Source organism: Clarias gariepinus, chromosome 17, assembly GCF_024256425.1.
Source record: "Clarias gariepinus isolate MV-2021 ecotype Netherlands chromosome 17, CGAR_prim_01v2, whole genome shotgun sequence".
NCBI classification, from domain to species: domain Eukaryota; kingdom Metazoa; phylum Chordata; class Actinopteri; order Siluriformes; family Clariidae; genus Clarias; species Clarias gariepinus.
In genome coordinates, this window is record NC_071116.1 from 12,213,080 (window position 1) to 12,227,605 (window position 14,526).

General features: G+C 39.5%; 2 protein-coding genes across 3 annotated transcripts; one reads left to right on the plus strand and one right to left on the minus strand.

Moving 5' to 3' along the window:
* Window positions 1-746: 746 nt before the first annotated feature.
* smad9 (SMAD family member 9) lies at window positions 747-9,451 on the plus strand. Of its 2 annotated transcripts, none has more exons than XM_053516377.1 (7): window positions 747-918; window positions 2,203-2,796; window positions 3,418-3,672; window positions 4,980-5,087; window positions 5,208-5,429; window positions 6,326-6,582; window positions 8,826-9,451. In XM_053516377.1, exons 2-7 carry the CDS (start codon window positions 2,385-2,387, stop codon window positions 8,967-8,969), a joined length of 1,398 nt encoding a protein of 465 aa, XP_053372352.1. In that variant the 5' UTR covers window positions 747-918; window positions 2,203-2,384; the 3' UTR covers window positions 8,970-9,451. The 2 variants fall into 2 exon arrangements, with proteins under 2 accessions (XP_053372352.1, XP_053372353.1); XM_053516378.1 differs by having other exon boundaries at window positions 748-918; window positions 4,983-5,087.
* Window positions 9,138-13,682, minus strand: rfxap (regulatory factor X-associated protein). Its single transcript, XM_053516379.1, has 3 exons — window positions 13,064-13,682; window positions 11,296-11,406; window positions 9,138-10,280 (listed from the first exon to the last, which is right to left on the minus strand). The coding sequence occupies exons 1-3, from the start codon at window positions 13,439-13,441 to the stop codon at window positions 10,179-10,181; spliced, it is 591 nt and encodes a 196-aa protein (XP_053372354.1). The 5' UTR covers window positions 13,442-13,682; the 3' UTR covers window positions 9,138-10,178.
* Between the last annotated feature and the right edge of the window lie 844 nt (window positions 13,683-14,526).

Below are 14,526 nucleotides of genomic sequence, written 5' to 3' on the forward strand. Positions count from 1 at the left end.
TGCGTTAGTTGGACCGCGCGTCCTGTATCACCTTTCCCAGTCTCTCTCTTTTTCATGTGTGTGTGCTTAGCCGAGCTGCTCTCCACTGTACACACACACTGGGCTGAGTGAGTATGGGCGCTGTCATTACTTGGAGTATTGTTTCGTTCCCCTGCAGTTGCTGTAAACTGTGAAAATGTCAAACTTGTAGACTCTCTGTCGCCGTCCAGGCTTGCGTCATTAACTAGAACAGACTGCGCGCGCACGCCGTATCGAAACGTATCCATCCGCAACAGAAATATAGAGCCATCAATATTAAAAAAAAAAAAAAAAAACTTTTTTGGCAAGCAGCCAAAAATTGAGGATGAAAGTGAACGGAGTGAGCACAAAAATCTGATGGAGATTATTTGCAAAAAGGAATAAATAAATGATATGATGAAATATAAAGCGTAATAATAATAATAGCAACCAGGTTCGCGCGCGCCGTAATGTGAGATGATGGACAAGTGCAGCGTGCGTGTAAAGTCCTGTAAAGCTTCTCTGAAATGCATTTATACACTACAGGACCCACCACTGATAACAACGTCCACCTGCACGTCTTCAGATGAATGCACTTATTGCTTTAGTTCAGTCCCGTTCGGATACGGTGTGTTCATGCGCTGAGCGCGCGCGCGCGCTCTGGGAGAAGTTCCGGCGGCGCGCATGAATCCTGCACGCAGGCACTGCGGCTCCAGTCTGGCTGACGCCGGGATGTGCAGCCGGAGCCGCGGCTCCATCCAGACACACACGCGCGCTACACCTCCAGTCAAACACACACACACACACACGCGCGCGCGCGCGCACGCACACACACTCTCACACACACACAGAGGCTGAGGCGGACGTAGCGGGAGCAGTAGGGTGCAGCACGGGGGAGTTCTGCATCGCACCAAAAACCAGGTAAGAAGTTCTCTCTGTTCCACACCGCGCTTTAATCATTATTGTGATTGTTTAATTGGATAATGAGTCTCGTGTGAAAACAGGGCAAATATTAATACAAATAAAACATGTTATGACTGGGGATGACAAGTGCGTCCATGTGCTACACTGTAGTGTATGTGTGTTTCAACTTTAAAAAAAATTTTTTTTTTAAAGTTAACCCTGTAGGTGTGTTACACTCAGAGACACACTGCAGCACTTCGCGTTAATTATCAGCCTATAATTTTACACTGTACCTTTAAACCGTTCTTTTAAATTGGAGTAAAAAAGTGTGTGTGTGTGTGTGTGTGAGTGAGGAATGTGCAGTTGAGCGGCAGAGTGATGAGAGTAGAAGTCTGTGAGGTGATTAGGCGGATCTGAGCTCTCAGACTGTCAGACGCCGCTTTCACAACCAGACACTGAGAGAGAGAGAGAGAGGGAGAGAGGGAGAGAGGGAGAGCGCGCGCGATGCACTTACACATTTTATTACATTAGTTCTTCACCGTTTACTCAGGTTTGATTTACCCCGTTACACTGTTTCTTCCTGTCTTATTTACGTGTACATAATAAAGCATATTTGGATGCTTAAACACTTCTGGAGTTTTTTTCACTTTTACCTCCACAACAGGTGAATAATCAGATTTATATATGATGTAGTACATTTTCCCACAGTGCCTTAATGGTTAGCAGTTTCACCTCGCACCTGCAGTGTCAGGGTTCAAGTCCCGCCACTGTGTGCATGTTCTCCCCCTGTTTGGTGGGTTTTCTCCCACAGATTAAGCTAATCGGTGCTTCCAAATTGTCAATAGTGCGTGAATGAGTGTGTGTACTGCAGTGGATTAGCATCCATCCAGGGTGTACCCCGCCTCGTGCCCTCTGTCACCTGGGATTGGCTCCAGGCCCCTGTGAACCTGTATGCAGGATAAAGTGGTGTAGATGGTGAGTGAGTGGAAAAGCCACATTTCTGAAGGTCACTTCAATTTTGGTATAAGACAAAAGATTTCAAAACGGGTGTGTGACAGTCAGGAGCTGTCACCTGTTCACTTAGGAGTAGATGAACAATGCTGCTGAGATCCCAGTGATGTTGTAGAGAGCTACTTGCAAAATAATGAGGGGGAGTATATTTTTCCAGAGAGATTCTTGTGCAGTTCTCTGAACAGTGATTCACCAGACAAACAGTGCCCAAAGCATTAACATTCTTAATAACTGCTTGTATTTTTTTTTTAACCTGTCCTCTTACATGATTTTTTTTGTTTTTCTATTCAGTAAAAGTGCAAACCCAGACCTTTGGAAAACATCCCCATCACAGGGGATTTACCCTCAACTTCCAGTGGATTCCAGTGGACGAGAGAAAGCAAGCCGAGGCCCTAAACTTTCCGTCTTCTGTGGCATTAATTACAGTCCATCCTTCCCCAAATCTCCCAAAACATTTGCTGCACTTGGTGCCAATGCACTCCTCTACATCCATCACATCACTGTTTTCCTTTACAAGTCCAGCTGTGAAGCGACTGCTGGGCTGGAAACAGGGTGATGAGGAGGAAAAATGGGCAGAGAAAGCAGTGGACTCACTAGTAAAGAAGCTAAAGAAAAAAAAAGGGGCAATGGAGGAGCTGGAGAAGGCGCTGAGCTGTCCAGGTCAGCCGAGCAAGTGCGTGACCATCCCACGCTCACTGGATGGACGGCTGCAGGTGTCACACCGAAAAGGTCTGCCACATGTCATCTATTGCCGCGTGTGGCGCTGGCCTGACCTACAGTCGCACCATGAGCTTAAGGCACTGGACTGCTGCGAGTTTCCATTCGGCTCCAAACAAAAAGACATCTGTGTCAACCCCTACCACTACCGCCGTGTGGAGACACCAGGTACCTTTGGTATAGATATCACTGTTTGGTATCACTCCATTATTATTATTATTATTATTATTAATATCATGAGTGCTTGATCTTGGAAAAATTTTTAATCACAGTTATGTTCAATATAGAGATCATGATTGTAACACAATTACTTTGGACTTTGGAAACATCCATTAATTGAACTTTATTAAAAAATATATGCTTTTAGCATTATATTTTCTTGAACTTTAAATATAATTCTGTTAAACAAATTAAGAAGAAAAAAGATTGACTAATGCCAAGCCTAAGAGTGAGATTTTTTTTTTTTGTGAGGAATGCAGCACAATAATTATTAATTAATTATTAAAGTTTGATTAATTGCACAGGCCTAATTATCTTTATTATTACTCCCTTATTAATTTTTAGTTATTTTACCTTGCATACAAATTTCTATGTAAGTTGTTAATAATTTTACCGTACTAACTTGTTTTAACACATTTTAACTAGGCAGACTTGAGTCATGGTCTGGTAAAATACCATACTAATAATTGTGATGAAAGAACTCCATGTAAGTTGTAGGACAGTGCAATGACTTAATTATTAATTTTTTTTCTTTCTTTCTTCCCCCCTTTTCCCTCCTTTATTCTGCAGTGTTGCCTCCAGTTCTTGTACCTCGCCACAGTGAGTTTAACCCTCAACACAGTCTACTAGCCAAATTCCGCCATGCATCCCTCCACAACGAGCCACTCATGCCCCAGAATGCCACTTTCCCTGACTCGTTTCCTCCAGTGCCTTGCAGCTCTTTCTCCTCCTCTCCACCCAGCTCTCTGCAGTCCCCAAGTGGACACAGCCATCCAAACTCCCCAAGCAGTACGTCCGATCCTGCAAGTCCCTACCACATCACAGGTCTGCTTATTGTTCACAATGTATTGATCACTGTTCGACATTATTTAAAAGGGATGTAAACCGGGTGTGGCAGTTACAGTGGACTTTTATGTCCACTGTAACTGCCACACCCGGTTTACATCCCTTTTAAATAATAATTTAACCCCTGTTAAAATGTCAGGTTTTTGTGATGTAAATAAATAAGACCAAGATAAATAATCTCACAAATTTTTCCACCTTTAATGACCTACTGTATATTCTGTACAAAACACTGAAAAATAAACTGAAATCTGAATGAACCTGCAATAATGTGGTTGCATAAATATGCACCCCCTTAAGCTAATACTTTCCTGAAGCACCTGTTGATTTTATTACAGCATTCTGTCTTTTTGTCATGAGGTCATCTCCTGTGCATAGCTCTGGGCTCAGGATTGGACTCTTTGGGCCATTCCAAAACTTAAATTTTCTGTTGAAGCTATTCTTTTGTTAATTCAGATTTGGGTAGTTAAAGACAAAGTTCCTATTCATTTTTAGCTTTCCAGCAGAAGCCTGAAGGTTTCATGCCAACATTGACTGGTATTTAGAAACTGTTCATAATTCCCTCCACCTTGATTAATCCCCCAGTTCCAGCTGAAGAAAAACCCCAAAACATGATGCTGCCACCACCATGCATCACTGTGGGCATGGTGATGTGCAGTGTTGTTTTTGTGCCAAACATAGCTTTTGGAATTATGGCCTATTATTATTATTATTTGGTTTCTCAGACCATGACACATTTTCTCTGACTTTAGAATTTAGTCGGGCTTAGATGTTTAGTCGGGCTTGGCTGTTTTTCTTCTCCTTACACCACAGCCATTACTTGCCAGAATTTCTGATACCTAACAATGAGATCCCCTCCTCTCTGGGGGCCATGGCTTTTGCTGTAAGCCCTGACTAAGAAATTGTCAGGAAAAGCCCACTAGAACAACTGAACTTTATTTATTTGGGGCTAATCAGAGGCACTTGTGCACAAGTGTGCACAGACTTCTGTTTAACACGGGTTTGAATATTTGCTTAATTTTAAACAAAGCCACATCCACACATGATTTGTCTGAGTTTAATTATTTTACATCGCTACAAAAGAAATTTACGAGGTGTGTAGACTTTTTATATCCACTGTATGTAAATGCAAAAAATATGCATTTGATATACAGATATTTATTTAGCAGAAAGTTGCCAATTATTTGACTATAATTTTATTGCTAAAGTATAATCCAATTACATTGTTTGTTTTCCTGTCGATTTTGTAAAGAATTACAAAAATAACGAAAACTTGTTATTTATACCAGCAGAGACCCCACCACCACCCTACAGCATGATGGAAACGAGTCCTCCACAGGACGTGAAACCAGAGTCATCCAACACGCCCAAACTCACTCTGTCTGCTCCACACAGAGGTGCAACACCTGTACAATGTCAATTCTAATGAACAGACAAATATACAGTGCCAAAAATACTGTATACTGTAATTTTACTCCTAGATAGTAAACTGTGTGTGTGTGTGTGCGTGTGTGTAGACCTGAGGCCAGTGTGTTATGAGGAGCCTGAGCACTGGTGTTCTGTTGCTTACTATGAACTGAACAACCGTGTTGGAGAGACCTTCCACGCCTCGTCACGGAGCATCCTGGTGGACGGCTTCACTGATCCATCTAACAACAAAACCCGCTTCTGCTTAGGGCTGCTGTCCAACGTCAACCGCAACTCCACCATCGAACACACCCGCCGGCACATAGGCAAAGGTGGTTTCATGCTTCATCTAACCTACATGTGTTAAAATTGTGGCAGTTGTTTTTTATGCCTTTAGGGTTAGGGTCATGCTTAAGAATAATTGATTAAAGTAATTAACAATTAGTAATTAAGTATAATTATATATTACTGTATATACTTAAGTATAATTAGTAATTGCAGTATAAAAGTGACTTAAATGTAATTCCTGGTTATTATAAATTGAAGGTTCTTTAACATGCAAGATAATGATGGTCTGTAATATTAAATCTGTATAAAAAAAAAGTCTTCACACACACTTGCTGGATGCGCTGGATCTGCAGCTACATCGTGGAGAGAGATGTGTAAACCAGAGTAAGATAGTTGAAAGACAGATGGTATTAATGTTTCTGCTTGGCATGTGATGAAACAAACTTTCTAAATATCAAGTTGAGAGAGTCCAGGAATCCTACAGCTATACAGTCTCATTTCTGTCTGGTTGGAGAATTAGAAATCACATTTTACTGAAGTCTTGCCTTTAATGTTGTACTCTTGAAACTTTGTGGTCACGTCTGAGACCGATATTGTGTATATTGTGTCCTTTTGTACAAGATCAAAGCTAATGTTGGACTAATGTACAATATTACATTAGGTTATGTTTGTTTTTACATTATGTTAAAATAGTTGTTACCTAAAATTACCTTAGGCATATTAATCTGGGAAAAAGTTATTGATTAGAAAAATTAAAGCTTTCACTACATTACCATTGTCTACTTCATTAACTAATCTGTTCCAATTTGTATCAAGTGAACCAAAGTAAATCATATCAGTCATTTAGATCTGGCTGCAAATATTTTAGTACACAGTATCTGCCAACTGAATTAATAAATAATTATTTATGTCCATACTGAACTGTGTTAACTCTTCGCAGGTGTGCATCTGTATTATGTAGGCGGCGAGGTGTACGCTGAGTGCCTGAGTGACAGCAGCATTTTCGTACAAAGTCGCAACTGCAATTACCAACATGGCTTTCATGCCACCACTGTGTGCAAAATCCCCAGCGGCTGCAGCCTCAAAATCTTCAACAACCAACTGTTCGCCCAGCTGCTGTCCCAGTCAGTCAACCACGGCTTTGAGGTGGTGTATGAGCTCACGAAGATGTGCACCATCAGAATGAGCTTTGTCAAGGTAATAGGATACGGTTTTCATACACATACAGACTAGAGGCGGTGGTATAGGCTAGTCAACTAATAGATTCACTGGGTTGGCTGTGGGGATAAAATAGATGACAAGACGGATTATGAAAAAAGCAGACTAAATATACTTAATTATTCTGAGCTACTGTATATTTTTTTGTATCTATTCAGCGTTATTTATATAACACTTTTAACAATTGACATTTTTTACTTCTTTCATAAATTACAGTGGAACCTTGGATTGCTAGTAACGCTGTTTGCAAGCATTCTGAAAGACGAGCAAAGCTTTTTTATTAATTTTGACTTGGAAAACGAACAAGTCTTGGTTTACGAGTACTGAGTATCATGTAGCACGCATGCGCTTCTTGTTTTGACGCTGAGCGTCAGGTGATCACAACTGAGCCAATGGTTTTTCTTTCTCCTGCGCTGCGGAGTTGTGGGTAATCGTCTCCCTTGCTCGGTCTTAGTGCGTGTCTCTCGCTGGTACAATCAACATCCGTGCACACATACTGTTTACCATAACACTTTGACCATGTGTGTGCGCGTAAAACACATTTTACTGCTCTGTCGTGATTCTTTTTAAAGGTAAAGTGCAGGGTAATTTTATTTATTTTTTTACTTTACAGCAGTAATTTCGTTAGTGCGCGCTAACAATGTTCTTGTTTTTTTTGATAAAACAGTCTTTCTGGTAATGTGTGTGTGTGTGTGTGTGTGTGTGGAAAAACTCAAATAAGACTTACTGTGTAAGACGAGAAGAGGGGAGGGTCTAATTCCTCCTCTTACTTTAGCTTCACACACATACACAAACACACAGACATAGTGCATAAATGGACTTTTCGGGATTTATTTTTACTTTTTTTTTTGTAGTAAATATTTTTATGTATTTATTTTTTGGGGCTGTGGAACGAATAATTTTAGTTTCCATTATTTCTTTATGGGGAAAATTTGCTTTGGTTTACGAGAGTTTTGAAATACTTTCCGGAATTAATTATGGTCGTAATTCAAGGTTCCACTGTGTAATAAAAAGCAGTCACATGTAACCCACTTGGAGGAAAGCACTTTTGAGCTTACTCATGACTGTCTGCATCACACCCAGACAGCTGATTTTGCTCTCTAGGAGGGTTGTGGGATCTCCACTCTTCAAGCTTACCATCTGTGTATAAAGTAAACCCCAATGTAGTTTCTACCTTCTTTAGTGTTGCATTCTGACCTGAAGAATGCAAATCCACAGTATTTAGAGTGGGACCAATTTTTGTTTTTGGCCTCAATACACAACAGGTAGTCAGGGGTCAACTGGGGTCAGTCATCAAATGGGTTTCCTAACCCAAAATTCACTATGAATTAGAATGAATACAGTGTGTATTCAGTGTGTGTACCGGGGCCCAAAAATGAATACACAATACAATAGTTATCTACAGCCTTTTTTAAAACTCGTATTGTATTACATCAGAAATGTGTAGTATTATGTTTCCTCTAAAGATGTGAGTAGTCGCACCATCGTTGATGCTATCATGTGATCCGTGATTTTTTTTTTTTTAGTGCATGCATTTTTTATGTTGAAAATACATTGTTGTATATTACAGTTGAATTAGTGCCTTTAAGCTTATGAATAAATTAACAGTAAATTAGGTTTATTATATCATTTGATCAGGTCTAATAAAAATATAATACTGGGTGATTTATTATGTTTCGTTTTATTGTTTGTAGCTCAGCAGCTGTTCTGAATCTTGTTTCATTTGGCTGTATTTAAGTTAGCAAACCTTTCCCTCTGAGGCTCTCTCCACAACTCAGAACCCTGTGCAGAGAATGAATTATCATTCATTCTCTTCACAATTAAATTACTGTTAATTTATTTATAAGCTTAATGGTACTAATCCAACTGTAATATACAAAGTGTATTTTCAACATACATTCATTCATGCCACAAAAAGACGTTTCTTGTTAACAGTCCATTTGAATATTTTAGGGCTGTATTAATATACGGCTATGGCACAATATCACAATAGATCTGAAATGGCTATGCCAATAGCAATCTGGTAAATAAAATAAGACTTTAAGAACAGATTTAAAACTATTTAAAAAACTAAAGTTAATTTTATCTTCATACAGATTAAATTGTTAGTTAAAAGTCAAGGTATTAGCTATCATCGTCATACTATTCATTTTCACATTTTTTATAATAGACTTTCTGAACACATTATCATGGTTAGTGCCACAGTGTCTTTTCTCCTACAGGGCTGGGGTGCAGAATACCACCGCCAGGATGTCACTAGCACCCCCTGCTGGATAGAGATCCACCTGCATGGACCTCTGCAATGGCTTGATAAAGTTCTGACCCAAATGGGTTCCCCACACAACCCAATCTCCTCTGTGTCCTAACATTGTCTATACACTCCATAACTCTCAGCACACCTGAGGATCAGCACAGGAGAACGCAGCGTCCAAACCAACATTTCAATTTTTTTAGAGGTTCACGGTACCAGTAAGACATCAAAGACTATAAAAAAAAAAGACTTTTAAAACATTTTGTGCATCTAATTGCTGAAGTAAGTATTACAACTGTTTCTGTTTATTCTGTGATTTTAATCATGTTCACTGTGGTATAATCTGATTCTGTACAGTCCAGAAAGTAACACATTGATGGAAGATTAAGAAAACAGGAAAAGCAATGCATCAGTAGTAGCAATGTTAGCTTGATGTTTGTTTTGTGTTCACAACATGGCAAAATTTTGAATTCTATGACATGCTTGTTTTTTCCTATTTTTTTTCTTCCAAATACAGAATTTCCCTCTCAGTTGTGTGGTCATTTGGTTGCACATTAAAGAATATTACAAATAATACAAACCTATTGCAAACACAAATTTTTTTTTAAATCAACATGAAAAGACTGAGATTATTATTCAAATGTATTTGAGATTAAGAATCCTAATATCTCAGGTGGGTTGTCCAATAGATTTAGTTGTTGGTCTTTCTACAACTTGAAACATGTTTTACGCCGGCTGCCCTTCGTGATGCAACTTTTCCATTTTATCCGGGTTTGGGACGACACTACATTCAGTGGCTGGGGTTTGGGCTTTGGGTAGGAATTAAACCCAGGCCTTCCGCATGGCAGGCAAGAACCCTACCACCAAGCTACCATACCATGGTTTTCCAGTAGTTTTTGTACTTGTATAAGAAAATGTGATTCCTATCTAGTTACATACAATAAAGATGCATATACACTCCTTTACATTCACAATGATATTGCAATACTTAGGTAGGTAAAACAGTTGCATTTCTATGAGCAGAGTCACTAGTGTTAGTGATATGTTGCTGCTTTCGCATAATTGTTTTAAACGACAAACACATCATGATGCATAATAGCATGTGATAAAAAATGGTAGTTAAAAAATATTTTCATATACAGTGGAACTGCTACTAAAATGATCATGAGAGCTCATTTTGTGTAATGTCACATCACAGTGGAGACTAAGGGTGTTGCAGTGTAACATCTGCACAACATGTCCTTCAGGCATAATAGTAACCTCCTAAAGTACTTTTAAGGTGTGTAAAATCCTCAGTACTGTAAAAGGTTAGCAGATGCAGTGCTCAGTAGCTTTGCTGGTCATGTCTTTGAGTTTGTGTCTGCATGGTGAGGAGACGCTGCTGCTGCTGGAGAAAACTGATGACCTCTGGACTCCGCAAGAGAGACTGCAATGGAGCAGGAGTTTATTATTATTATTTTTAGTAGTAGTAGTAGTGGTAGTAGAAGTGAACTATGGATCCTATAAAAACCATTGTGAAATGGCACTAAGCCATGTTTTCTCCAAAGGCGAGTTTGTAGGTATTTTAGTCTTTGTAATTACTTTGTATATCATTTTAAATTTTAAGCCAGTCCCTTCGGCTTTCTAATGCCACAACCCGAACTAACATGCACAAAAGCTGCTAAGATTAGAGATGATATATGGGAAAAAAACTTAAGTACATCAGCACATCAACTTTTCATAAATGTAGAGGACAATAAAAAAAACACCACATTGCTTATACATTTATTTACGTGTGTTTAGGCTGAGATTGATGAGCATGTGCTAAATTTAATTAATTTAATTAAAATTTAACCAATTAAATGTTAAGCACAAATATCAACAATTATGTAAAGATGCATCTATAAATGAGATTTTTTCTCTATATGGTAAAACATCTTGCCCTCCGATGGACTGGGACCCTGTACAGGGTGTACCCTGCCCTAAATCTCCTGGATTAGGCTCTAGATCCCCCGCAACCCTGTACACAGGGTAAGCGGTATAGATGAAAGAATGAATAAAACAGCTGTTGTTTACAGTTTAAGAAAGGGTCATGTGCAAGTTAACTAGTTATATATAACTTATACAACAACTATATATACAACTACTATATAAAAACCATCAACTATTTATATATGGATTTAAATTTATTTTTTACATTCCAGAACAATACTGGATTTTTTTTTTAAATCTATGAAATAAGGAATATGGCATTAGGTTATGAAGTAAGAACAACAGTCAGTAGCAAAAACTGCAAGGCCAAGACTGACCTCCAGTACTGTACAATGTTGGACTAATGGAGAAGGTTTAACTGGTAGTATGTATAGCATATATGTTAAATTTGTCACAAATCCATGACCACCTACGTGAGCTACAAATATGTGATGCACAGTATTAAGATACTCCAAGAATAAGGAACTCACCAGCCTCTTTTGGTTTAACACTTGCTCTATGAGTGAAGGCCTTGTTGGTCGCTCTCCGATAGCACCAAGCCGCTGCTTTGTCACTGACACAGGCCTCTCCTCTGAGCCCTCCTGCAATTTATCATAAATGCATTTATGCCATGAGACACCAGTAATTTACTACTTATCACATTATAGATTCCTATAAAAGGCTGAACCTGCCTGAAGAAAACTTAACCGTGTTTGTATTATTATTATTATTCAACAGCTGTTATAAGTCAGAGAGTTTAATGTAAGTGTATTTAATTTTTCTAGATCTGTTTCAGTTGAAATCTTTACTTAAACCACTACAGTGGCACAATATAGACTTTACGTGTCCTGCAGCACATTTTATTAGTGACAGTATCATTGAAAAATTTTAAGCGTTATCTTGATAACTTAACCTCAGGATACCTGGTTGTACAAGCAAAAAACTCATAACAGGGTGGACATGATAACATTACTCTCTGATCACTTGTAAATGACAATGTGGATATTGTGTGTTTAAAGTAGTAGTTTTCTGATCATAATGTCCAGTAGTTCTGTTTTCATGTCTTGAGATGTGACAAAGCACTTCAATATCACAAGGAAGACTATATAACTTAGAATATAAAGGGCAAAATCTGCAGAGTCCCTTTGCCATTATCATTGTCAAGGCTTCTCACACACTTGTCAGGTGCATAAGAAACATTGGTATTTGGTATTCTGGTCCCTCCACAGGCCATCCGGCACATCAGACTAGGGATACTTACCACCCTGGAGTTATATCTGTCATTTCTGTGGCAATTACTTAAGGGGTCGAGTTTCCAGCTCGAGGCTGATTGTCATTCACTCACTACGGACAATTTGAAAACACCAATTAGCCTAATCAACGTGTCTTTTCCTGGCACGGTAGATTAGTGGTTAGTACCGTCACCATGCACCTCCAGGGACAAGGGTTCAATTCCCTCCTTGGGTCTGTGTGCATGAAGTTTGCATAATCTCCCAGTGCTTAGTGAATCTTCTCCGGTTGCTCTGGTTTCCTCCCGCAGTCCAAAAGACATGCAGATTAGACTAATTGGCGTTCCCAAGTTTTCCATAGTGTGCGAATGTGTGTGTGAATGTTGACTGGAGGTCCTACTATCCCTAGGTGGACTACACAGGTTCCTGGGTGGATGGATGGCATGTCTTTGGACTGTGGGAGGAAACAGAAAGTGCCCGAAGCCAAACCGGGACCCTGGAGGTGCTAGGCCATAGTGCTACGCCACCGTGCATAAGACGCATAGTGCATTTTAGAATCTGGGTTTTATCCACTAAGTATGTTGACACACACAAGGAATTTGATTCCGGTTGTTTGTGGCTTTAACGCAAGACTATTTGTCCTCCCTCCTCATATACATCACATGGTGTACTTATGGAGCACTTCATAATCTTTAACATTTTAGTGTTTTCCCAGGTTTCATCATATGAAAATAAGGCACCTTTTTCTTGTGTTTTTTGATGGCGTGCAATACTTGGGTGCAGGGGGTCCTGGGTTCAAACCACAGCACCAAACTGTGCCACTGTTGAGCCCTTGAGCGAGACCCTTTACTCTTAACTCCTCATAATGGGATTTTAAAAATGTAAGTAGCTCAGGATAAGGGGTTCTGCCAAATGCCATAAATGTACTTTCTGTCATATAAGACGGTATGAAGCAGCAGGTGTAAGAAGACTTCAGCACCAGGACCAGAGTCAGTCAGTCAGTCACTCTACACCACTCAATAACACTCACTTCTAATTTCCCAGACGCCATGGCCTGGTCGCTTTTCTTCTTCTTATACTTGTCCTTATACATTTTGTTGCGGTGTTTTTTACACATCCACGGTTTCCTCTGCTTGGCCCCCAGAGCGCTGGTCTCCGAGCAGCCGTCATAAATGCAGCGCTTGGGCGCGCTCTCGTCGCAGGTCTCCGCCGGGCTCGGAGCGCTGTCTCTCGGCTCGGCTGTGTCCAGCGCGTCGCTCTCCTCCTCCTCCTCCAAGTCGTCCATGTCAAACACGGCGTCTCCCTCCGGAGGGGAGCTATTTCCACTCCTGCTTTTGCCCCCGGACAAGGACATCTGTCCTTCTTTACCAGCGGTAGCCTCGGAGTGTGCGCTATCGGACTCACTCATCTTCAGGGTTTTATTTTATAAATATCCAGGAAGTGTGGAGCGGGGCTGACAGCGGAATAAAGTGGCGGCGAGAATAAAGCTCTACACACACTAACGGGACACAACGCATCGCCTAATGTTTACTGAAAACCTCAGATATTATTTATATACATATTTACATTATATATATTTATAACACCTCACTGAATGAGGATTAAAAAACGACGTGTGTAATCAGAGTCAGTGCAGTATGTAAAAGGGTTACAGCAACAATAGGCATCATTTACTCTTATTCCGGATGTAGTTCACAATTTTTCAAAATTAAAGTCACCCAAAAAAAATTACGTAAATTTTAATATTAGTCTGCTTGTAATACACCTTGTTTAAATATTGTAAAAAAAAAAAAAAAAAATGTTGTACAAACATTAGGGACTATAACAATATATAATTATTTGTAGTTATTATTATTATTATTATTAGAGCATTGCATGGCCTTGGGTCCGGGTTCGATTCCCAGCTCATGGTCTGTGTGTGTGTAGTTTTCATCTTCTCCCTGTACTTGGTGGGTTTCTACCAGAGATTCCAGTTTCCTCCCACAGTCCAATGAATTATTAGATGAATTAATTGTTATTGGAATTATTATTATCAATAAAGATAAAGTTAAAAATAAACAATACAGTCCTAGAGGGTTTTTTACTGTCAAAGTGCCATTTTTGTCCTATTCACATCACATTTACAAATATACAAGTGAAAGTAAGGAAAGGGGGGATGGATCAAATGTCCTTTACCATTCAACCATTAATTAGACCAATAAAGCTGTCCCATCCCACCCTAAGTACACTTTACCTTAAACAACTATCATTAAAAGATATATTTTTAAATACTATTAATTATTTATAAACCTGAAATAAAATAATAATAAAATAAAAAAAAAAAAAACGCCAGGGTGCCAATCCATTGCAGGAGACACACATACTGTATATACTCACACTCACATGCTCATTTACACACTACGGGCAATTTGGGAACGCCCATTAGCCTAATCTGTATTTTCCTTGGACTGTGGGTGGGAACTGGAGTACCCAGAGGTTCAGGGATCCAGTTGC